This window comes from Camponotus vicinus, unplaced genomic scaffold (genome assembly GCF_025532165.1).
Source record: "Camponotus vicinus isolate PSW18456_S1 unplaced genomic scaffold, iyCamVici1.0 SCAF_3, whole genome shotgun sequence".
NCBI classification, from domain to species: Eukaryota; Metazoa; Arthropoda; class Insecta; order Hymenoptera; family Formicidae; genus Camponotus; species Camponotus vicinus.
In genome coordinates, this window is record NW_028141967.1 from 11,709,740 (window position 1) to 11,734,462 (window position 24,723).

Consider the following 24,723-nt stretch of genomic DNA (forward strand, 5'->3'; position numbering starts at 1 on the left):
TGGACCTGCTGAAGACTACCGCGGCCATCGCCTTTAAAGATGCATCGCAAAAGCCATGGAGTTCCATGGTACGAGATGATTTTGTGCCGAACCACCGTGGAAACTCAATTTTAGGTACGTCTTGGCAACTAATAGCAAAATTAGTCCATTCCTCTTCTACACTGGGTGGTAGGGGTTGGTCCCAGTCAATTTTTAAGGTCCATAAACTTTGTAGTAATATTTTGGCGACGACCACCACTGGCGTTAGGAAACCAAGTAGATCGAATATCTTCGCTATCGTTGATAACATAACTCGCTTCGTGACGTTGTTCATAGGAATCGAATCCAGCCTAAATTGAAGACTGTCTGTAGCTGGATGCCATAAAAGGCCTAGTGAGTGAACGATCAGATTATCGTCGATATGTACATCTGAAGAGTCCAGACGGTCTTCCTTTGGGATAGAGCTCAGAATCGTGTGGTCGTTGCTAATCCATTTCTTAAGCGGGAAACCGCCCGCCATGCAGATATGACTTAATTGTTGGATTATTATTTGTGCTTGGGCGGTATCGTCCGCACCTCCGAATATGTCATCTACATATCTACCTTTCATCATGGTAGCAACCGCTTGTGGATAACGATTACCCTCGTCCACCGTTAGTTGTTGTAAGACTCGTAATGCCAGAAACGGTGCACATACTAATCCGTATGTGACGGTTGTAAGTTCATAGGGAGTGAGGCGATCTTGATCATCCAACCAAATGATTCTTTGGTATTTATAATCTTCAGGATGTACTCTAATTTGATGAAACATCTTCTCGATGTCGGCTGAGAAAACGAAGCGATATTGTCGAAACCAAATCAATACGTCGAAGATATTTACTTGTAGTTTTGCTCCCGCATGGAGGAGGTCATTCAAGGACCGTCCTGTTGTGGTGAGGCTTAACCCATTGAACACCACTCTCAATTTAGTCGTGAGACTCGTCTCCTTTCGAACTCCGTGATGCGGAAGGTAATAGGCGTGCGATGGTTCAGGTGTTGAGCTTGGAATCTGTCTCATATGGTCTAATTGTTTATATTCGGCCATAAAATCATAGTACATGCGAGCATACTGTGAATCATTCAAACATCGTTTTATTAACTTGTCGCAAAGAAGAGTTGCTCTATGCTTGGACGTACCTAGGTTATCACACGAATGTTTAAATGGAAGCCTGACCATATATCTTCCTTGTTCGTCTCTAGAATGTGTAGATAGGAAATGAGCTTCACATTCTTGTTCGTCAGCTATTAATGATGTATTGTGAGTGACTGGTACCGATTCCAGTTTCCAAAACTTCTGGATAAGAGTATAAATGTCGTCATCTACTGAGACACTATAACTCTGCCCAGATTGCGTAGAACTTTCACTAGTAGTCGGACCGAAGATAATCCAGCCCAGTGCTGTGCGTTGTGCTATGGGCGCGTCCGCTGGACCTTTAACGAGTCCTTCTAAAACAATATTCGCATAGACGTCAGCTCCTAGCAATAGATCAATTTTTCCTGAGGTTGCGAAATGAGGATCCGCAAGTTGGAGCCCCTCCAAATGAGCCCAGGAATCCCGAACGATATTCGTTGAGGGTATTTGTGAAGTAATATTAGGTAGTATATAGGCAACTATCGTGTCTTCATAATCCGAATGAAAGTGTGGATTGATTTTTAGTTGGACCTTCCCCTTAGTCATTTGAGAAGATTGTGCTCCAACTCCCACCAATGATACTAAAGATTGAAAACGATCTAATTTTAGTCGTCGTGCTAAGCGTTCAGAAATTAAAGATGTCTCCGAACCTGGATCTATCAGTGCTCTTGTCTTGGTGACATTTCCTCTTGAAGCTAACATGTAATTTAGCTGTGGCCAATAAGACTTGAGGCCGATTGTAAGGCAAGCTTGAATGAGAAAATAGCACTTGTGCTTTTGGTGGTTCCTTTGTTGACTTATCTGTTGACTTAGTAGATTCATCTGAGTTTTGTTTAGACACAGTATTCTGAGACATATCCGAATGGATGATAGTATGATGTTTGTTGCCACACTTTTAACATCTTCTTGTTGAGGTGCAGTTGGAAACTCGATGTAATCCTAGACAGTTAAAACATAACTTGTGCTTGCTAATGAGAGCGAGTTTCTGATTCCGCGTTTTAGAAGAGAATTGACTGCATGCAGCAGCATGATGCTTTCCGGAACAGATTGAACACGTATAGTTGTTGTTAGAGTTAGTCTCCTTCCCTCGTCCTTGATAATGTGATTTAACCACGATAGGTTGTGCTTTATTATTAAGTTTTCCGGATCGTGACCGTTCAAAAGCTTGGAGCGAACGAAGACGAGAAATCAAGAAATTGTTGAATTGTGTCCATGTCGGCGGTTCTGTTGAAGATCCTAAATGTTGCTCCCACGCTTTAACTGATTCCGAATCTAATCGTTGTGTAGCGATAAATACTAGGAAATCGTCCCAAGTGTCTGGCCTTTGTAGAATCTCCAAGGATCTATAGCATTGGAGAAGACTCGTATACAGCTGTTCCATCTCTGCGCCCGACTCCTTCGTCATCCTCTTGAGATTCAGTAAAGAGTGCAGCGCTGTGTTGACCAGTAACCTCTTATTCTCATAAAATGAGATCAGAGCCTCCCAGGACTTTTGAAAGTTAGCAGCAGTGAGAGAAGTATTTTTTAGTAAAGTCGCGGCGGAGCCCGCTATGCTTGTCTTCAAATATTGCAGCTTCTCTACTGCGGAAAGCGATGGATTTGTAATAACCAGCGACTGAAATAGATCTTTGAAGGACAACCAATCCGAAGAATTCCCAGTGAATTTCGGAAGATTAATCCGAGGAAGTCGCGCTTGATGCGAACATGATGGTATAACCGCTGGTGTTGAATGTGTCGATTGAACGGAGATTACCTCGTTGATATTCCCGTGATCGTTGTCAAGTAGTGATGTCATCTTTACAACTGCCGAAAGATAATTCTCGTGTGCCACCGTATATAGATTGTCTCTAAAATAGGGATGACTTGTTATCTTTAATCTATCCTCTGTTGTTAACTCGCGTACAGCGATACCCAAAGCCTCATGCACAATGGAAAACTTTTGCCACTCTTCTTTTAATACGTTAAGTGTTGCAGTTATTCCATGAGAAGTTAGAGCAGGAGAGTCGACTTTGAGCAGGTTTACGTATGCGGTGGAGATAATGTTCATCAATTCGAGCTGTTGCTCAATACGAGCCTCGATGTGTGAGAGCCTCATGATTTTTGTGTTTAATATATATATATATGTATACGGATCCGGCTCGAAGGACCAAAATGTTTGAAATGTCGAGATCTGAAATGGGAGGTTCAATTTTAGAATAAAGAAATTAATACAAATAGGAAAAACACAAGATATACCTAAAAAAATCAACAAAGGAAAATAAGCCGTTTATGTGTATCATAAACAAAGAAATTGAAAAAGCAAAATTTATTTAATGTGTTATAATTGAAAAACCAGGTTAACAAGTATATATGTATGAACGTGTACAACTGTAGTTTCTAATATGAAAGAAAATATTTATGTTATAGTTATATGTTAAGTATACAAAAAAATGGAAGCAAATGTCCAAAGAAATATTAAATATAAAATATACTCGCTATTCAATCTAATAATACCTGAAATTAACGATTAAAATTAATTGCTGTAAACAGTTTGGTTATAAACTAGTAGTAAATAATAGTAATAATATGTTTGAAAAATCGTATGAAAAAGAGAAAAAAGAAAAGAAGCTCGTAATATATATTCTTATTAATTGAAAGAGACTTGTATTATTTATATCTCAAAGTATATTCTTGTTTTCTCTCCGGAGAAGTAATACTCAAGAAAATAGACTTTTTTATAAGAATAAGAATCATGAACGTTGGTCGATAAAAATTATAATAGACGTTTAATAAATGCGCAACGTTTGGTAAGACTGATTCCAATAATCATAAAACGTGGTCCTTATGACACCGTAACAGAAGAAGAGCAGAACGACGGATCACTATGACCATACACCCTTTTATGTACATAGCAAAAAAAGACAAAGAGTCCCTGTGACTTTCGTCTTTGTGTGTGTGTGTGTATTCGTCCCAATGACCACGACACAATGATCCCAATGATCTACACATATGTATGTGTATGTAGGTGAAACAAGCTTGTTACCAGTGTACTGTATGTTATTATGCACAGTCTTACGATAGCCAAACCATTTTTTGATTGAGGCTCGTGAACAACAATCACTCAAATAGTGATCGCATCGAGATTCCTCCCTATGAGGATTACTGACGGCGTGTTAATGTAAGCAAGCGACTTCACGTCTTTGTTTGGAAGAATGACACTACTGTGTCTTTATATTCGGACTTAAAGAATGATATTCAATGTCCATCACAATCACAGAATCTCATGTGAACCCAGTGTCCACGAAAGCAAAGAAAACACTCGATAGTTTCGATTAAAAGCTATGCACGTGCGTTGCGACAACGTATCCACTTGCGAGTCGTAGCCGCCATCTTCCTTTACGTCCCGAAGCAAGGGCCTCAAAAAAACCCCGCTACGCCCTCTATCGAGTGTGTCTTTTCGACTCCCCACTCTAACTCTCTAGGGTCCTGATTAATGTCTTCTGCTCTTGACCGGGTTTTTTGAACAAAATTATATGACAAATCTGAATAAAATATATTCTATTATATGTTTTACTATTTTTATTTTTATTTTACAATATCAATTATAAAAAAATGCGCTTTAGGAATTAAAGGAATCCTAATTCTAATTTAATGTAGATTATAAATAAATAGCATAAAATTTATTGTACTTGGCTAATTGTGTTATATCTGTTTTTATTTTTAATTCATAATTTTTTATGTTTAGAATTCTAGAAATAAATACCCACACGGAACAAGAACCTCTAATGGATGTCCATTAGACGTCCATCATGGAGATTCAAAACCTCTATTAGACGTCCATGTAACCTCCTATAGACGTCTATTAGAGATCCACAGTTCCGCATTTCTTACTTCCATTCGCCATCCATTAGACGTATTCATAGATGCCACATGGACGTCATATAGAGGTTATAAAAATTCGTTTCTAAATGTCATATGGACATCATATAGACATTAATTAGAGCCACAGGTAGCACATATTTGTTTCAAAAACGTTTCACAAATATCACAAATTTCTTTGAAATGTTCATAACCGACTCTTGAAAACATTTCTGATTGGTTAAAATGTCCACTTGAAAAACGTTAAGAGATACGTTTCTTTTCTGATTCAAAAAAAGCGTTTAAAAGCCGTTTAAAATAAAATACATTTTCTTCTTTTATTCGTTAAACGTTTGCTTTCTCATGAAATTAATAAAATAATGCATTCATACACACTCTGTAATAATTAATATTTCACTAAAAGTATTAGTATTGACTGTTTTAATCAATAATATTAGATTATAATTTATTTACTTCGAATAAAATTAAAAATTTTATTTATATTTAGATGCGTATTGAACATGCATCTTAAATAGATAATGAACGGATCATTTTCGTTTATTGGCCGGACATTTACTTGTCCGATTTATAAAATCGATTTAATATCTGAAGTTCCTCTATTGAAACTGTATCAGAAAATTAGATCGAAGTAATACCTTTAATTTTATCTGTCGCCTCTTGCAAACTTTATATAATTCTTATGACTAAAACTCAAGTACGAGAAAAAGAGCGCACCATAGCGGTAAACGAACGAACTAGCGCAGTTACTGATTTTACAGTGAAATTTTACTTCCACTGACTATAATTATTAGTGAGATATAAGATAAAGTAACAAAAAATAATATTTATAAATATTAGGAAAAATAATTAATAAAAATCATAATTTGTTTAGATAAAAATTGTCTAATGTATTTTATTTATTTATTTTTAAATAATTATATTAATAAGAGCTACCATAATTTTACGAAATACAATTATGTATAATAAATTTAGCTATCTTTAGTTTTAATTAAAAAATTAAAGGTTTTCTATTTTCTAATATAATAATTAACATATATTATAAATTATGTAAAAAAATTTTATTATCAAAGAAAATCTTTTTAGCATTAAAATTTTGTTAATTAATAGAGATATTTAGAATTTATTAAAAGCTTTGGTAATTATTTAGAATCACGGCTCCACCTGTAAATGGGCTGCAAATTTTTTTACTGACTTTTCATACTTAGAGAGTAATGTAAATAACAATTTTTAGTCGGGGGATGCCCCGACTAAAAAGTTACAAACAAAAAAAGAGTTGTAAAGCGAGATCCTACCGGCGGGGTGGTTGCGGGAGGGGGGGCCGAAGGTGTGTGTGTGTACACATACATTTCCGATATTTTTTAATTGTATTAAATTGTATTAAATTCTATATAAATTAAAAACTATCAAAAATGTATGTGTATCATACACACACACACACACACACACACGTGCGCGGGGGGTGCAAGGGGGGCCTTCGGCCCCCCCTCCCGCAACCATCCCGCCGGTAGGATCTCGCTTTACAATTCTTTTTTTGTTTGTAACTTTTTAGTCGGAGCCTCCCCCGACTAAAAATTGTTATTTACATTACTCTCTAAGTATGAAAAGTCAATAAAAAAATTTGCAACCCATTTACAGGTGCAGCCGTGATTCTAAATAATTACCAAAGTTTTTAATAAAAATTTAAATTTTGTGTAAAAATTTTAAAAATGCTAAAAATAAAATATAGAATACTACAAATTTTCAATATATTCTCAAAATACTAGGTGAAAAATTTAAATAATACTTAGAAATTACATTTTTACTTTATATTAAGAGAAATGTGTACATATCTATCATACATCCATAACCGACATCTAATGGACATCCATGATGGATTTACAAACGACATCTACCGTGGAGATAGAGATCGCATGGAGGTATGGAGGTTATATGAACCTCCAATGGATGTCATGTTCTGTGTGGGTATTTTCTTTTTTTCCCGATAAAGTACTTATAATAAAATTGTGAGTAAAAGCAAATATTAGTAGGTTATGTGAGGTTATGTTGCTTTTCGGAACTTCGTGATGAAGTCTTAGAGGTGAAATATAAAGTGCGAAATAGGAATTTTGGAGTCAGTGTGTGGTTGAGCGAGTAGAACACACACATCTAATTTAATAACGAGCCACGTAAATTTTTTTATTTCTTTTTAAGAATATTTATTTTATCAATAAAGTTTGCGTAGAAAGTTGCGTAGAAAGTGACGCATATAAATTATTGAATTATTTGTAGACATATAGTGATTATTTGTTCCATATTTCTCTCCAAAAATTATATTTTCTTAAATCTAATTATCCCCGTAAGCAAAATGTTAGCAGTATGTCGGCAGACTGGTAACAGATTAAGTCATAGTTTAATCAAAGTATATCAGCAGACTGACATCAACTGCGTCCTCATTCAGCTTATATTCTGCTGACAGAGCCTGCTCACAGAATCTGACAGCAGATTGGTAGCAGAAATCCAGCAGGATCTGTTAACATGACTTGACGCTCGATTGGCGGCAAAAACCGAGCAGAATCTGTAAACATAATCTGACAACAGATTGTCGGCAGAAATCGAGCAGGATCTGCGCACGAAATCTGATGGCAAATTGACAGCAGAAACCGAACAAGATTTGGGCTTACTTATATTAATGTTATATAAATGCAATAAAATTGATTATTACAGGTGCTAAATAAGAGTATTATCGGTGAGTTATCGATTAATTACAATTTTTTCTGATATGACATAATGTATAATAATATATGTTATATCGTAATTATTCTCACATAACGAAGGACTAGTTCAATTTAATTAAATTAATAATAAAGTAAATGATAAAAATAAATGTAACTTGTAAAACTGGAGATGTAATTTATTTAGAATTAAATTCTTGCTTTATGCTTCAAATAGGCAGTAAATGAATAATTTACCATTTATCCTATTGATTCCAATCAGTTTAATATTCTGAATCTCATCTGTTTGTATCAGATGTCAGAAATTAAAGTGATAGAAATAGTTACTATATTTTTGATCTTTTATTAATAATCGCGACTTTATATATATTTTTGACAGAAATTTGATTGCGAGAAAGTATATCACATAGCGGTAAACGAAGGAACTATCGAATCATGCAAACCCTGTTCTGCTCCTGCCGTCAATCTGCTATCAGATATTGTGTGCGCAAATCCTGCTCGCTTTCTGCAGGCAATCTGACATCAAATTTCGCCGCACAGATCCTGTTCCATTTCTGCCATCAATCTGCCGTCAGTTACATTAGCAGGCTCTACTCGGGTTCTGCTGACAATTTGATATCAAATTTCATTGCGCAGATCCTGCTCGATTTTTGTTACCAATCTGCTGTCAAAATTGCGCCGCACAGATCCTGTTCAGTTTCTGCCATCAATGTGCCGTCAATTATATCAACAAGTTCTGCTCGGTTTCTGTTGATAATCTGTTGTCCAGTTATGTGAACAGATTTTGTTATATTTCTGTTGACATTCTGCCGACATCACATGATATATCAGAACCTGCATCAATTCTGTAATCTTTCTGTCAACAAAAATTTATAACAGATTACCTGACAAGATCTGCTTTAGCAGACTTGGCTATTGGGGATATTATATATTCTTCTTATATATAATAATATGGGTCCTTTTCAATAATATATAATATAACCAACAATTAAGTTTTTGAAAAAATACAAAATTATATATTTTATTTTCTTCTTAAAAATAAAAATACATGACTACTTATTCTAATAAGAATTTATTTTGAAATACAAAAACACTCGTTGAAACATTTTCAGAGGCAAGGCAACTCCGTTGTGACGAAACAATATTGCCTGCAGCTGAAAAAATTCTCTCCGATGCAACGGATGTCGCGGGAATACATAAATATTTTTTCGCCAACCGAGCTAAATGTGGAAATTTTTTTTCATGTGATTTCCACCATTGAAAAGGATCCATATTAATATCAATTTGTGGCTCACAAAGATATAATTGAATCTGCTGAGCTGCGGATGTTAAATATGTATTTACAGGTTTTTTAAAATGAAAGTCTAATGCACTATTTGACAATGTTTGCGCACTTGATTCTGAGTCTACTGGAGTAAAAGATCTTGCTTCTTATTAATTCGATCATTTCTCTAATCGCGGTTCGTTGTAAAATTGGCTCAGCTTGGAGATCTTTATGACGAGGATCTAAAAACGATGCTTTTTGATATATTGATATATCTCCTTACGACTCCATCTGAAAACGAGTAGATAGTGCCTCTGCCAACGCTTTTGATATATTTTCAGTTTGACAAGAAAAGTGATTGGCAATCACAGTTCGAATTACTGGACGCACCATTGATAATGGGGCTCCGGATAATACCGTAGTTGAAATTTCAAGTGGTTTAAGAACTGGTATTAAATTTTCAAGCATACTCCATTCATTTTCATTTATCTCTAAATTTTTGGCTTGCAAAGGAATTATCAGCGTTCGATCAGCAAGAACAGCTGTAATAGCGCCACGATTCTCTATAAGTCTTTCAATCATATGCAAATCTGAATTCCATCGAGTACGAACGCTTTGGATCAGCTTTCGTAAAGGTAAGCCTAATTGTTCTTGTTTTCTTGCAAAAGCTTGTGAAGCAATAACAGAATGATGAAAATGAGATACAATTTTGTTTCCTTTAGCAAGCACGATGGAAATATTATCTTCCTTCAGCACATCCCTTACGGCTAAATTTATCGTGTGTGCTGTACAACTACAATTGAATTCAACATTCATCATGTTCACTGCAGCAACAATATTATTTGCATTATCATGGACAATAGTTACAATTTTGGTGTCAATTTGCCATTCAGCAGCAATATTTTATATTTTATATAAGCTGTCAGCTAAATTTTCCGCAGTATGCTTTTCGCTAAGTTCTTGCATGTTTAATGTGAAGATTTTTGGTTCCCATAAGTTATTTAAAATATGAGCATTTATATTCATGTAATCTTCGTGAGATCGAGAAGTCCAACAATCCGTATCCAAAGCAATAAATTCACACATATCTAATGTGTGCTGGATCTTCGATTTTAGTTCGTCTTCAAGAATACGTAAATGGCGAAGTATTGTTTGACTGCACGGGCATTTGTATCTAGGTTCAATTTTTTTCATAAATGTTTTAAAAGCAGGATTTGAAGAAAAACTGAAAGGCAATCGGTTAAATGCAATTAATTTAACTAGCGCTTGTGTGATCTTCTCGCTGCGTTCTTTGCTAAGAGATGTAACCATGCGTGCGCGTTTTTGTGGTACAGTGGCGGGATCAATGGAAGAAAGATTGCTTGTGTTAGAAGAAGATTCTTCCATTGGATCATCCATATCCGTGCTATCTTGTACGCTATAAATGAGGCAAACATGTAAATTATGTATTATAGTATTATTAAAAACATGTAAATTGTGTATCATTTATACTATTTATAGTATTATTAAAAACATGTAAATTATGTATTATTTATTGTATTATTTAAATGATAATCAGATTGAAAATTAAATAGTACTTACTAAATAATACTTACTTTCTTTTGTAAACGCGTTGTTGCCTTGCATTTTCGTTTGGTGTTAAAGAATGAACTTTTTTTAAATGATCTATTAAAGTGCTTGTAGAATTATGTGTTCGAAGTACGGTATCACATATTTCACAAGTTACTGACTGGCCGTCAGTAGCTTTCAAACAATACTGCCATACCTAGCTCTTCATTTTTTCAGTTTGCTGATATTCACACTATAAATCTCGATTGCAACTTTATTTCATTCGAAGATTTACACGAATCTACTTCAAAAAGGCTGTACAGAGATGTGCATACAATAACCACAAGCGACTGAGACTGCTCTCAAAATGTTCTGTCAAGTCCCTCTTACAAAAAAGAAGAAAGACAATCGCATGATAACGCGTGTAAATAAATACCGTGTGATATACGAGGATTGATATGTGTGTCATTCAAGAAATATATATATATATATATGTATATTTATAAGGCTTAAATAATATAAAATAATTGATATTATTGTAAGATAAAAATAAAAATAGTAAAACATAGAATATATACAGGGTGTCCCATTTTAACTTGGACAGTAAAATATCTCAAAAACTAAGCCCAGCAAACAAAAATGTTTCAGACAAAAGTTGTATGGTTTCAAGGGGGCCATAAGATGGTACCATTGGTTTGACCTTGAAGAATCATTTGAAGGTCACGTGAAAGTCACTTCAATTTTTTTAAATGGAACACCCTATATATTTTTGCACATTCTTGTAGATTATCTCAAGAGCTTTCCAAAACACTATAATTAAGTACCATTTCGTTAAGTACTTTTTGAGTTATGAGGCTTGAAATAATTTCTTAATTTTACATAAACCGTAAAATATCTTGTAAAATATTCATTTTTCGATTATCTTACCTTAATACTTTTATGTACAAAATAATGAGAGGAATCAATTAGTGTAAAGAAAACACAGTTATTTTTAAGAAAAAATATGGAATTGTTAATTGCAAATTACATATTTTTTCTTCAAAACAACTATGTGTTTTCTTTACACCAATTGATTCCTCTCATTATTTTGTACGTAAAAGTATTAAGGTAAGATAATCGAAAAATAAATATTTTACAAGATATTTTACGGTTTATGTAAAATTAAGAAATTATTTCAAGCCTCATAATTCAAAAAGTACTTAACGAAAAGGTACTTAATTATAGTGTTTTGGAAAGCACTCGAGATAAGCTACAAGAATATGTAATGACAAATAGTAGGTTCCATTTAAGAAATTGAAGGTGACCTTCATGTGACCTTCAAATAACTCTTCAAGGTCAAACCAATGGTACCATCTTATGGCCCCCTCGAAACCATATAACTTTTGTCTGAAACATTTTTGTTTGCTGGGCTTAGTTTTTGAGATATTTTACTGTCCAAGTTAAAATGGAACATGTATATACAAGGTGTCCGAAAAATCGCCTGTCACACTTCGGGAGGTGATTCGGGACAAAAAAAGAAGAAAAAAATGATATATAAACATAGGTCCGGAAATAAGTCGTTTCCGAGTTATAACTACTTTTATGTTAAAAAAATCATAATTTGTAGTCTGCTTGACATCCTTCTTTCTTAAGTTTTTCTTAAATTAAAAATTTTTATTTTTTAATTTTTATTTATTATTTTTATTTAATTTTCAATTTTTATTTTTTAATTTTTTCAATTTTTATTTTTCATTTTTCAATTTTAATTTTTTTAGTATTTTTTTCAATTTTCCAGTATTTGTAAATACACGATTACATTATTTTTAAAGCATAAACATAAAAATATTTAAATCGAATTAAATAAGGTATTCAAAATGACCACCTTCAGCACGAATGCAGGCCGTTATTCTTTTATCAAAGGAATTCCGAACTCTTTGAAAAACACTTGGATCTCTTCTTATTTCTTCAAATCCATGAATTATTCTTTGTCTTAAGTCAGCAATATTATTGGGTGCATTTCTGTAAACAATTGACTTTACGTGACCCCATAGATAAAAATCAAGTGGATTAATGTCTGGTGATCTTGGGAGCCAGGCAATCGGACCTCCACGCCCTATCCATCTCTGGCCATAATTTCGATTCAAATGATCTCTGGCAACACGGCTAAAATGCGCAGGTGCACCATCATGCATGAACCACATGTTTTGTCTTATTATTAAAGGGACGTTTTCAAGAAAAGGACCTAACTCTTCTCTAAGAAATCCTACATAATTCTGACCATTTAATTTCTCTTCAAAGAAATATGGCCCTATAAGTTCGTCACCAATAATACCTGCCCATACGGTGCAACTTAACTGCTGTTGATGCCTTCTTTGATCAATTGCTTTAGGATTTTTTAAAGCCCATACATGAAGGTTGTGATAATTAAAAATTCCATTTCGGTCAAAGCCTGCTTCATCAGTAAATAGAATATTTTCAAAAATTTGGATTTTCATCTATTTTGTTCACAACCCATTGGCAAAATTGCAAACGGGGACCATAATCTGCAACAGAAAGTCCTTGAACTCGTTGCACGTGATATGGATACATTGAATTTCTTGATAAAATGTTCCATATCGTTGATTTTGGTACTCCGATTTCATCCGAAACTGTTCTAACACTAGTAGCAGGATTACGCTCAAATTGTTCAAGAACTTCTTCTTCCGTTACACCATTTACTCTAGGTCTGCCCTCACTTGTTCTCTTTTTTAATGTACCAAATTTTCTCAAGATTCTGTCCACATTTCGAAAAGACTCTTTTCCCGATACATCTCGATTTGGAAAAGATTGGATGTATAGTCTTCTTGCCTCGGCAGCATTACCTTGAGCAAGACCATACATAAGATGCATATCAGCTAATTCATTAAAACTCAAACGATCCATTAATGAATACAGAAAGATTAGATACAATCTAAAAGTACTTAGGATAAGTAAAGTGTTGCTAAATAATAATTAATTTGTAACTTATTGAAAACTGTTTTCAATGAGTGAATGAAAAATGAAGAAAGAACGGAAAAAATAAAAAACGACAGACTTCAAATAAAGCTGAGTGGAAATAAACTTGAGTGGCCGCGCTACCGCATGCTACCAAGAGGACCAAGTCTGGCATCACTGGGTTAGGTCGAGTTACATATATGCACCCAATAATATTGCTGACTTAAGACAAAGAATAATTCATGGATTTGAAGAAATAAGAAGAGATCCAAATGTTTTTCAAAGAGTTCGGAATTCCTTTGATAAAAGAATAACGGCCTGCATTCGTGCTGAAGGTGGTCATTTTGAACACCTTATTTAATTTGATTTAAATATCTGTTTATGTTTATGCTTTAAAAATAATGTAATCGTGTATTTACAAATACTGGAAAATTGAAAAAAAAAGCTAAAAAAAGAAACTTAAAAATAAAATAAAAAATAAAAAATAAAAATTGAAAATTAAATAAAAATAATAAATAAAAATTAAATAATAAAAATTTTTAATTTAAGAAAAACTTAAGAAAGAAGGATGTCAAGCGGACTACAAATTATGATTTTTTTAACATAAAAATGGTTATAACTCGGAAACGACTTATTTCCGGACCTATGTTTATATATCATTTTTTTCTTCTTTTTTTGTCCCGAATCACCTCCCGAAATGTGGCAGGCGATTTTTCGGACACCCTGTATACAGGGTTTACCAAAAGTGTGGAAACCCCTTAATATTTCGAAAAATACGCATTTTTAAAAAAAATGTTTGATACAAAAGTTATAGGGTTTTATGTGGCGCATTACACAGCAACATTATTATGACCTGGGATAGCGTTGTCAAGGTTATGTGAAGGTCACCTCCAACTTTTTAAATAGGACACCCAATATGCTTTTACATATTCTTATAGCTTATCTCGAGAGCTTTCCAAAACACTATAATTAAGTTAGTTTTCATTAAGTACTTTCCGAGTTATGAGGCTTGAAATCATTTCTTAATTTTACATAAACCATAAAATATCTAGTAAAATATTCATTTCTCGATTATCTTACCTTAATACTTTTATGTACAAAATAATGAGAGGAATCAATTGGTGTAAAGAAAAAACATAGTTGTTTTAAAAAAAAATATGTCATTGTTAATTGCAAATTACATATTTTTTCTTAAAAACAACTATGTTTTTTCTTTACACCAATTGATTCCTCTCATTATTTTCTACATAAAAGTATTAAGGTAAGATAATCGAAAAATGAATATTTTACAAGATATTTTACGGTTTATGTAAAATTGAGAAATTATTTCAAGCCTTATAACTCAAAAAGTACTTGAGGGAAAAATATTTTATTATAGTGTTTTGGAAAGTCTTCGAGATAAGCTACAGGAATATGCAATAAAAAATAGGGAATTCCATTTAAGAAATTGACGGTGACCATCTCGTGACTTTCAAATGACTCTCCTAGGTCAAATCGTTGCCACCGTCTGATGGCCCTCTTCAAGCCATACAACTTTTGTTTGAAACATTTTTTTATTTAACGCACCGTTTCGGAGATATTTGAGCGTATTATTTAAAATGGGACATCCTGTATATTTATTTATTTATTTATTGGCAAAAGGAAGTTTGCGGGAGAGTTGAAGAAAAGAATTTAACTATGTGAGAGGTTGGTGGGAACGGTGATGGAGTTCGATGCAGATGTATGGGGGTGGGGAGAGCGAAGGGAAGTAGAGACGATGCAAGAAAGGTGGACGCTACGAGTGGATTAGTGTACGCCGGGATACCTGGTGAGGGAGGAGATTGGGAAGGACATGTTCCGGGTAAGAGCAGGCAGAAGAGCAGTGTGGTTTGAAAAGAAATTGGAGGAGGGGAGAGATGGAATTCTAGCGAGGAAGTGTCTCGAGGAATAGAAAAAGGGAGTAAGTGAGGGAGGGAAGGGGTTATCAGGTTGAGAGGAGGAGAGAAAGAAATTCTTTGAGGACAGAGGAAAAAAAGTAGTGGAGATGGAGGAAAGGAGAAGAAGAGGAGAGGAAGTGTATGAAGAGTGGGAGCAGCGGGACAGAGAATTGCAAAAGGAGGAAGGATGAGAAAGGATTAGGGGGTCGAGGTACAATAGATGGTATGGAAAGATAAAAAAGGAGGAGGTGCCAGTTTATCTAAGGAAGGGGTGGAGGGAAAGTAGATGGAGAAGGGTAATGAGGTTTAGAATGAATAATGAAATGAGAGGGGCGAGGTATTGAGAAACAGAGGAGAGGAGGATGTGTAGGGTGTGTGCGGGAGGTGAGGAGACATGGAAACATATGCTGGGGGAATCTATGGGGAGAGAGAAGGGTGGGAACTGGTGGAAGAGTTTGAGGGAGATTTTAGGGCAGGAAGGGGAGAGAGAACGGTGGTTGAGGGAGTTAGAGGGAAAAAGAGAAAAGGAAGAAGGGGGATATGACAGGGCGGCGAAGAAACGGGAGGAAGAGTGGAAAAGTGTGAGTAGAGTATGGTGAGTGTGTGTTGGAACCGGAAGTCGAGACATTTGTTAGAAGGTAGCTCTCTCTCTCTTTTAGTTTAGTTAGTCTAGTATGTGAGATAGATGTAAGCGAGTAGAAGTAAGCGTTGTGTGCGTTAGTTGTAAATCATTCTAGTTCGGCATAATTATGTATCTGTTTTGTAAGAGGTTTGGGTACGCTCCTCTGAAAAGAGCCTTCAATCCCTGAGGGGCAGAATAAATTTATCTATATATCTATCTATCTATATTTATTTATTTATTAATATATTAAATAATATACAGAGTCTTCAAAAAGTCCCGGAACGCTAAAATATCTCGAAAATGATCAACTATAATGAAAAATATGTAAGAAACAAAGTTGTAGGACTAAATAAAATGTACCTAATGGTGATAAGAATTTGACCTTGGATGAAGTACTCAAAGGTCATATAAAGATCAAGTTGATTTTTTTTAAAGGAACTCCCCATTTTTTATTGCATATTCTTATAGCTTATTTCAAGAGCTTTCCAAAACACTATAATTAAGTATTATTTCGTTAGGTGCATCTCGCGTTATGAGACTTGAACGTTACAGTACCGCCGGTATTATCATAGCTTCACACAAAGTGTACCGCGTGGAGGTTGCTCGGTCGGATTTACACCTCTTGTGTGTGTGTGTGTGTGTGTGTGTGTATAGGTGTAAGTGTAGGTGTAGGTGGGTGTGTGGGTGTATGAGTCGGTGGGTGTGTGTCACAGCAAAGATAAGGACCCCACGGTTCGTCACTCCCGTAATATTTTTTGACTCCAAACCCTCTCTGCTGTGTGTGTGTGTGTAGGTGTGTGTAGATGACACACACAAGAGGTGTAAATCCGACCGAGCAATCTCCACGCGGTACACCTTGGGTGAAGCTAATGCCGGCGGTACTGTAACTTTCAAGTCTCATAACTCGAGACGTACCTAACAAAAAAATACTTATTTATAGTGTTTTGGAAAGCTCTTGAAATAAGCTATAAGAATATGTAATAAAAAATAGGGTTTCATTTAAAAAAATCAACTTGACCTTCATATGACCTTGAGTACTTCATCCAAGCTCAAATTCTTATCATCATTAGGTACATTTCATTTAGTCCTACAACTTTGTTCCTTACATTTTTTCATTATAGTTGATCGTTTTCGAAATATTTTAGCGTTCCGGGAGAGAGAGAAGACCCTGTATATACATAATATTATATATACAGAGTTTCAGACCACCCGTCCACCGTTTTTATTTTGGAAACGGATAGTGATAGAAAGTTGAGATGACTATATTTACCATAAAAACCTATCTAAAGTTTCTGATTATGATATTTTCATTTTTGGGAAACTTCCGGAAATACCGGAAATCGGAGGCAACTTTAAAATTTTAAATGGCAACAGGGGGCAATATGGGTATCGTTGGATAGAGCTTTTAAAAAGAAACAACTTTTGTTTGAAACAAAATTTAATATTATTTATTGTTATAGAGAAATGATAAAAAAACGCTTACAATTGTTGTGACGTTCGAATTTCTCAATATCTCTTATCTTAAAGTATTGAGTCAGATCCGTAACAATTTGTAAATATAAACACGGACGGGTGTCCTGGCGCGTAAACGATCTTGTCCTTTAGTATGACACACGTGTCTATCGCGTAGTGACTGATATTCTTCTTCGTGAAAATCATGCCTTTTTCAAATGAAGAAGCATTTGAAATGTTAATGATTTTGGGGGTGTCGTCAAAATTATTTGGCTGCCGAGCGCCTTTATGCCGAACGATATCCCAATCGGCAACATCATTCACGTAAAGTTTTTCAGCGATTAGCGAGACGTGTTCCTACAACTGGTCAAGTACAGCCTCATCAAAATCGTAACAACCAAATTAGGCGTCGAAGAGATGAAAGAGCAGCCGATATCATCGCTGCAATCAATATGAACCCTCATGACTCTACAAGAAGAATCGGGAGAGAATCCGGATTAAGCTACACGATGGTTTGGAGAATTTTAAAGCAGAATAATTTACATTCGTACCACATTAATCTCCATCAAGAATTGAGCGAAGATGATTTCCAGAAACGTGTTACGTTTTGTAATTGGTTACTAGGACAAAACCGTGATCCTACCGTGAACCGTTTCCTACTCCAAATCCTTTGGACTGATGAGGCTACTTGTAAAAATAATGGAGAAGTTAATAATCATAACGCGCATTACCGGTCATCGGAAAATCCTCATTGGCTATGAGAAGTGGATAACCAACACCTATGGAGCTTAAATACATGGTGTGCTACCATCGGACAGCAAATTATCGGTCCTTATTTTTTCGATCAGATATTGAATGGGAATTTGTACTCCCAATTTTTGGAAAATGTACTGCCAGAACTCCTTGAAAACGTACCGCTGGCGACACGTCAGGTCATGTGGTTTCAGCAAGATGGTTGCCCAGCGCCTTTCTCATTAATTGCAAGGCGTACAATTAATAATCTTTTTCCAGGAAAGTGGATCGGCCGTGCAGGCCCTATAGTAGCTTGGCCTGCCCGCTCGCCTGATTTGACGACGTTAGATTTTTACCTTTGGGGGAGGATAAAAGATCTGGTTTATCAGCAACGTCCAACAACTAAAGAAAATATGAAATAGCGAATTCATGAAACTTGCCATTCTTTAAATCCTGCAGAAGTGTTGAGAGCCGTCGAAAGCGTGAGACAAAGAATGGAAAGATATCTTTATCAAGGTGGCAGGCACTTTGAACATCTTTAATCTTATGTATCTTGTGTATCATTATTATGTATTTTGGGTCATTTATGAGCGATATTAAATTTTGTTTCAAACAAAAGTTGTTTCTTTTTAAAAGCTCTATGCAACGATACCCATATTGCCCTCTATTGCCATTTAAAATTTTAAAGTTGCCTCCGATTTCCGGTATTTCCGGAAGTTTCCCAAAAATGAAAATATCATAATCAGAAACTTTAGATAGGTTTTTATGGTAAATATAGTCATCTCAACTTTCTATCACTATCCGTTTCCAAAATAAAAGCGGTGGACGGGTGATCTGAAAAACCCTGTATATACAGGGTGATTCAAAATAACCTAATTGTCCTTAAAATGACACATTCTTGAGTCAATTCTAAGACGATTTTTCCTTTGGCAAAATTTCGTCCGACGCTTAGTTTTTGAATTATTAAAAGAAGTAATTAACTTATGACGGGTCGGATACAAGAGGCAGGCAAGGGTGACGCGATTCACCGTCAGACGCGGGTGCTTACGGGGGGCGCCTGCTACGATCACCTGATCGCTACAGACATACACATGCGGATACATACATTCCCATTCTCTTTCTCTCTCTCTCTGCCTCTCTCTCTCCCTCCCTCACTCTCTCTCTCTCTCTCTCATTTGCTTACTCACTTTAAGTCATTATTATTCTTACTTAAATTATTATTTACTTTTTATTATTATACATTTTCGCTTTAATTATTATTATTATTTTAAATTGTACTGGTTTTTTTTTTCTTTTTTTACGAGAGAGGGGAAAATGCATTTTATGCATACTCACCGGACGGGGTCCGGTGAGTTATGTGGGACTCGAGTACCAAGTCGAATTACCAACTCGGTACTCCCTACCCACTAAAAACCCCTCTCTTTCGCGAATTTTCTCTAATACTGTTTATTTGACATCCCGAAATCTGTTTTCACACAACACTAAAGAATAGTAATTATTACCTTGTTCGATGTATTGCTGTAATTCCTTGAGAAATGAATTTTCCGATAGATCGTACTTTCACTCAAATTGAACGTAGATATTACGTTCTAAAGGACAGAGATCCTAACTAATCGAAAGTTCTTTTTTCTTTTATAAACTGTATTCTTTTATAAACTTCAACATAATCACATTCATTCACTCACTCGATAAGACGAGAAATTTACCAATGACTCTATCACTAATCACTATCAATCACTGTCGAATAATCACTGTTGGCAATTAAAAACCACTCGATTAAAGAAAGACACGCCCACATACGTTATTACACGACGCGACAACGCGATGATATTTACCCGGCGACAGCAAGCAGTTTTTGGTTATGGTATATTACGGTAGGTTAAGGTACTAATAGCGCTGTCGAACGTGAACATGTGTTTGATTGAAGACGTGATAATTTAGCGTATAATATTATTATCATATGATATTTATACATCGTATATTTGTTTTAAAATTAATTAGAATAAATAAATGTTTAATACTTTCACTATTAATGTTAAATGTTATTTATTAATACTAAATATTATTATTAAATATTCTTAAATATTATTATTAATATTAAATATTTATTTATTATTATTAAATAGTATTATTAATATTAAATATTTATTTATTATTATTAAATATTATTATTAATATTAAATATTTATTTATTATTATTAAATATTATTATTAATATTAAATATATTTATTTATTATTATTAAATATTTATTAAACTATTATCTGATTGAAAATCGATAATCATATGAAAATAATATGAAAAAATATCATTAAATTCTGGCGTTTCGATCACTCTTGGTTTTTTCTTATAGTTTTAAAAACGAAAGAAGATGTTCCAAATGTTCAAAAATATTGGTCGCTCTGATTTCGTTTTTAAAACCATAAGAAAAAACCAAGAGAGATTGAAACGCCAGAATTTAATGATATTTTTTCATATTATTTTCATATGATTATCGATTTTCAATCAGATAATAGTTTAATAAATATTTAATAATAATAAATAAATATATTTATTATTAATAATAATATTTAATAATAATAAATAAATATTTAATATTAATAATAATATTTAATAATAATAAATAAATATTTAATATTAATAATACTATTTAATAATAATAAATAAATATTTAATATTAATAATAATATTTAAAAATATTTAATAATAATATTTAGTATTAATAATAAATAATATTTAACATTAATAGTGAAAGTATTAAACATTTATTTATTCTAATTAATTTTAAAACAAATATACGATGTATAAATATCATATGATAATAATATTATACGCTAAATTGTCACGTCTTCAATCAAACACATGTTCACGTTCGACAGCGCTGTTAGTACCTTAACCTACCGTAACCTACCATAACTAAAAACTGCTTGCTGTCGCCGGGTAAATATCGTCGCGTTGTCGCGTCGTCGCGTCGTGTAATAACGTATGTGGGCGTGTCTTTCTTTAATCGAGTGGTTTTTAATTGCCAACAGTGATTATTCGACAGTGATTGATAGTGATTAGTGATAGAGTCATTGGTAAATTTCTCGTCTTATCGAGTGAGTGAATGAATGTGATTATGTTGAAGTTTATAAAAGAATACAGTTTATAAAAGAAAAAAGAACTTTCGATTAGTTAGGATCTCTGTCCTTTAGAACGTAATATCTACGTTCAATTTGAGTGAAAGTACGATCTATCGGAAAATTCATTTCTCAAGGAATTACAGCAATACATCGAACAAGGTAATAATTACTATTCTTTAGTGTTGTGTGAAAACAGATTTCGGGATGTCAAATAAACAGTATTAGAGAAAATTCGCGAAAGAGAGGGGTTTTTAGTGGGTAGGGAGTACCGAGTTGGTAATTCGACTTGGTACTCGAGTCCCACATAACTCACCGGACCCCGTCCGGTGAGTATGCATAAAATGCATTTTCCCCTCTCTCGTAAAAAAAAAAACCAGAACAATTTAAAATAATAATAATAATTAAAGCGAAAATGTATAATAATAAAAAGTAAATAATAATTTAAGTAAGAATAATAATGACTTAAAGTGAGTAAGCAAATGAGAGGGAGAGAGAGGGAGGGAGAGAGAGAGGCAGAGAGAGAGAGAGAGAGAGAGAGAGAGAGAGAATGGGAATGTTTGTATTCGCATGTGTATGTCTGTAGCGATCAGGTGATCGCAGCAGGCGCCCCGCGTAAGCACCCGCGTCTGACGGTGAATCGCGCCACCCTTGCCTATCTCTTGTATCCGACCCGTCATAAGTTAATTACTTCTTTTAATAATTCAAAAACTAAGCGTCGGACGAAATTTTGCCAAAGGAAAAATCGTCTTAGAATTGACTCAAGAATGTGTCATTTTAAGGACAATTAGGTTATTTTGAATCACCCTGTATACAGAGGCTATCTAACAGTGACCTTGGATTCGACATTAAAGGTCATTTTCAAGGTCATTTGAAGGTCAACTTCCGTTTTTTAAACGGGAATCCCTATTTTTTATTACTTATTCTTGTAGCTTATCTCGAGAGCTTTCCAAAACACTATAGTAAAGTATTTCTTCATTGAGTACTTTTCGAGTTATGAGGTTCGAAATAATTTCTTAATTTTACATAAACCATATAATATCTAGTAAAATATTCATTTTTCGGTTATCTTACCTTAATACTTTTATGTACAAAATAATGAAAGGAATCAATTGGTGTAAAGAAAAAAAAGTTGTTTTTAAAAAAAAATGTAATTTATTGCAAATTACATATTTTTTCTTAAGAACAACTATGTTTTTTCTTTACACCAATTGATTCCTCTCATTATTTTGTACATAAAAGTATTATGGTAAGATAATCGAAAAATGAATATTTTACTAGATATTTAATGTTTTATATAAAATTAAGAAATTATTTCAAGCCTCATACTCGGAAAGTACTTAACGAGAACTAACTTAATTATAGTGTTTTGGAAAGCTCTCGAGATAAGCTACAAGAATAAGTAATAAAAAATAGGGGTTCCCGTTTAAAAAACAGAAGTTGACCTTCAAATGACCTTGAAAATGACCTTTAATGTCGAATCCAAGGTCACTGTTAGATAGCCCCCTTTGTTCCCTACAACTTTTATCCGAGTCGTTTTCCTTCAAACGTTGATCCTGAAAAGTAATGAGGGTGGAACTTTTAAAATGGGACACTTTGTATATATATATATATATATATATATATATATATATATATATATAATTTAATATTATTATATTTTCATATTATTTTTATATTTAGCGACGTTAGCGATTTTCTCTAAATAAACACTCTTTAAACATTTCTGTGAAAATTTAGTTGAAAATCGATGATGTCAATGGAATCGTCATGTAATGTCAAATTGTGCCGAATATAGTCGAACGTTGATGGTATTAACCGAAGTTCATGCACTCCTCCCTTACTACATTTATCATGTTACCTGTCTCAAAAGGTTCCGTCTATCTATTCAGATGTCAACACTAGATGTCTGACAATATCAAGCCAAAAAAAATCAGTATAATGGTTATGATTAGCGAATGCAAATCGGAAACGAAAATCAGGTCCAAGGGTTCACACACGTGCGTGCACGCGCACACACAGATGCACACACGCACACATCACTTTGCATATATATATTTTTTGTAATTTATTTTTTTCAATATCTAATTTTCTTTTTATTAAAATTTATTATTTTAATTATATATTTAAGAAATAATTTATTTTAGCATTGTATGAAAAATAATCTTTTAAAGCAGAAAATATTTGTTAAGGAATAACATGGTGCCAATTATTTCCACTGAACTTTTTTCTCACAAAAAAAATATTAATAGTGTTTATTAATCATGGATCGATATATACAAATTTTAAATAACAATAGAGGTCAAGTAGTACATTTTAAAGATCTTTTAATTCTTTTTACAATTATTTTTTTTTATTTGAGTGAATATTTTTTGAGAAACCGCACTTGGAACTTTTAGATAAAAAGAATTTAAAATATACAATTTAGGATATATAATTTATTTATTTTATAATTTTTAACTTACGTGACAGATTACGTCTAATTTATTATTCCCGTGTGATATATTACATCTAACCTACTATCACGCCGAAAACCGTAAGTTATTAATATTCCTATACAGATGCTTAGAATGGATCTCATTGATGAATCATTTTGCTTTTCAGATTCGCAGCCAATGAGAGATCGTAGACGAAATAATATTGTTTTTCTGCTTTTTATTAGTGGAATAAATAACGATAATTATATGCTTGGAATCTTCTTTGGTTAATAAGAAACTGATGTGCAAAAGATGATATCGAATTATGTTATAGTTATTGAGAATACCGTTAGCAATCAATCCGAGTTCGGTAAAACGCTCCTTTCGTCCTTTGCCAACCATTTAGGTTGACAGTAGTAAAAACTAAATTAACCTATTTGTTTCTAAATTTAAAATAGATTTGGATTAAAATAGATTGATATTTTTCGAAGTAGAGGGAGGGACGGAACCCCCCTTACGTGTTTATTTAAAAAGTTTATTTAAAAAGTATCATCTTTTAAGTAAACGCGTAGGCGGGGAGGGGGCTGCACCTCTACTTCGAAAAGTATTAATCTATTTTAATCCAAACCTATTTTAAGTTTAAAAACAAATAGATTTGGGTTATGTTAGATTTCTTTCGGGATGGGAGTGCAAGAGGAGAGACTCGATCCCTCTCCCGCCCATATACATTTACTTAATTACTTAAATATGCAGCTAATATATATTTTCTATCAGTTCAAATTGTCGTACCTACTATTTGTTTTTACAATTTAATTGTTAATAACTTTTTAATAAATGACAACTGATTAAAACTTTTTGGAGGTTACTCATTGTCAGAGTTATGACTTTGACAACATGTCAAGATCAAAGTCATTGATGAGGTTGCCGATAATTCTAAATATTTACGAAAAATGCTATTATAAACATGAAATAGGTATTGATAG

The 24,723-nt window shown here is 33.7% G+C and overlaps 2 protein-coding genes across 15 annotated transcripts in view; both read right to left on the bottom strand.

The window, feature by feature from the left end:
* Ttll5 (Tubulin tyrosine ligase-like 5) overlaps positions 1–24,723 on the bottom strand; it is a 354,482-nt gene that overhangs the window by 78,041 nt on the left and 251,718 nt on the right. The window lies entirely within an intron of this gene.
* LOC145968652 (uncharacterized) lies at positions 1,771–24,684 on the bottom strand. The gene is made up of 2 exons (XM_083094297.1): positions 23,789–24,684; positions 1,771–3,320 (listed from the first exon to the last, which is right to left on the bottom strand). The coding sequence occupies exon 2, from the start codon at positions 3,243–3,245 to the stop codon at positions 2,046–2,048; it is 1,200 nt and encodes a 399-aa protein (XP_082950423.1). The 5' UTR covers positions 3,246–3,320; positions 23,789–24,684; the 3' UTR covers positions 1,771–2,045.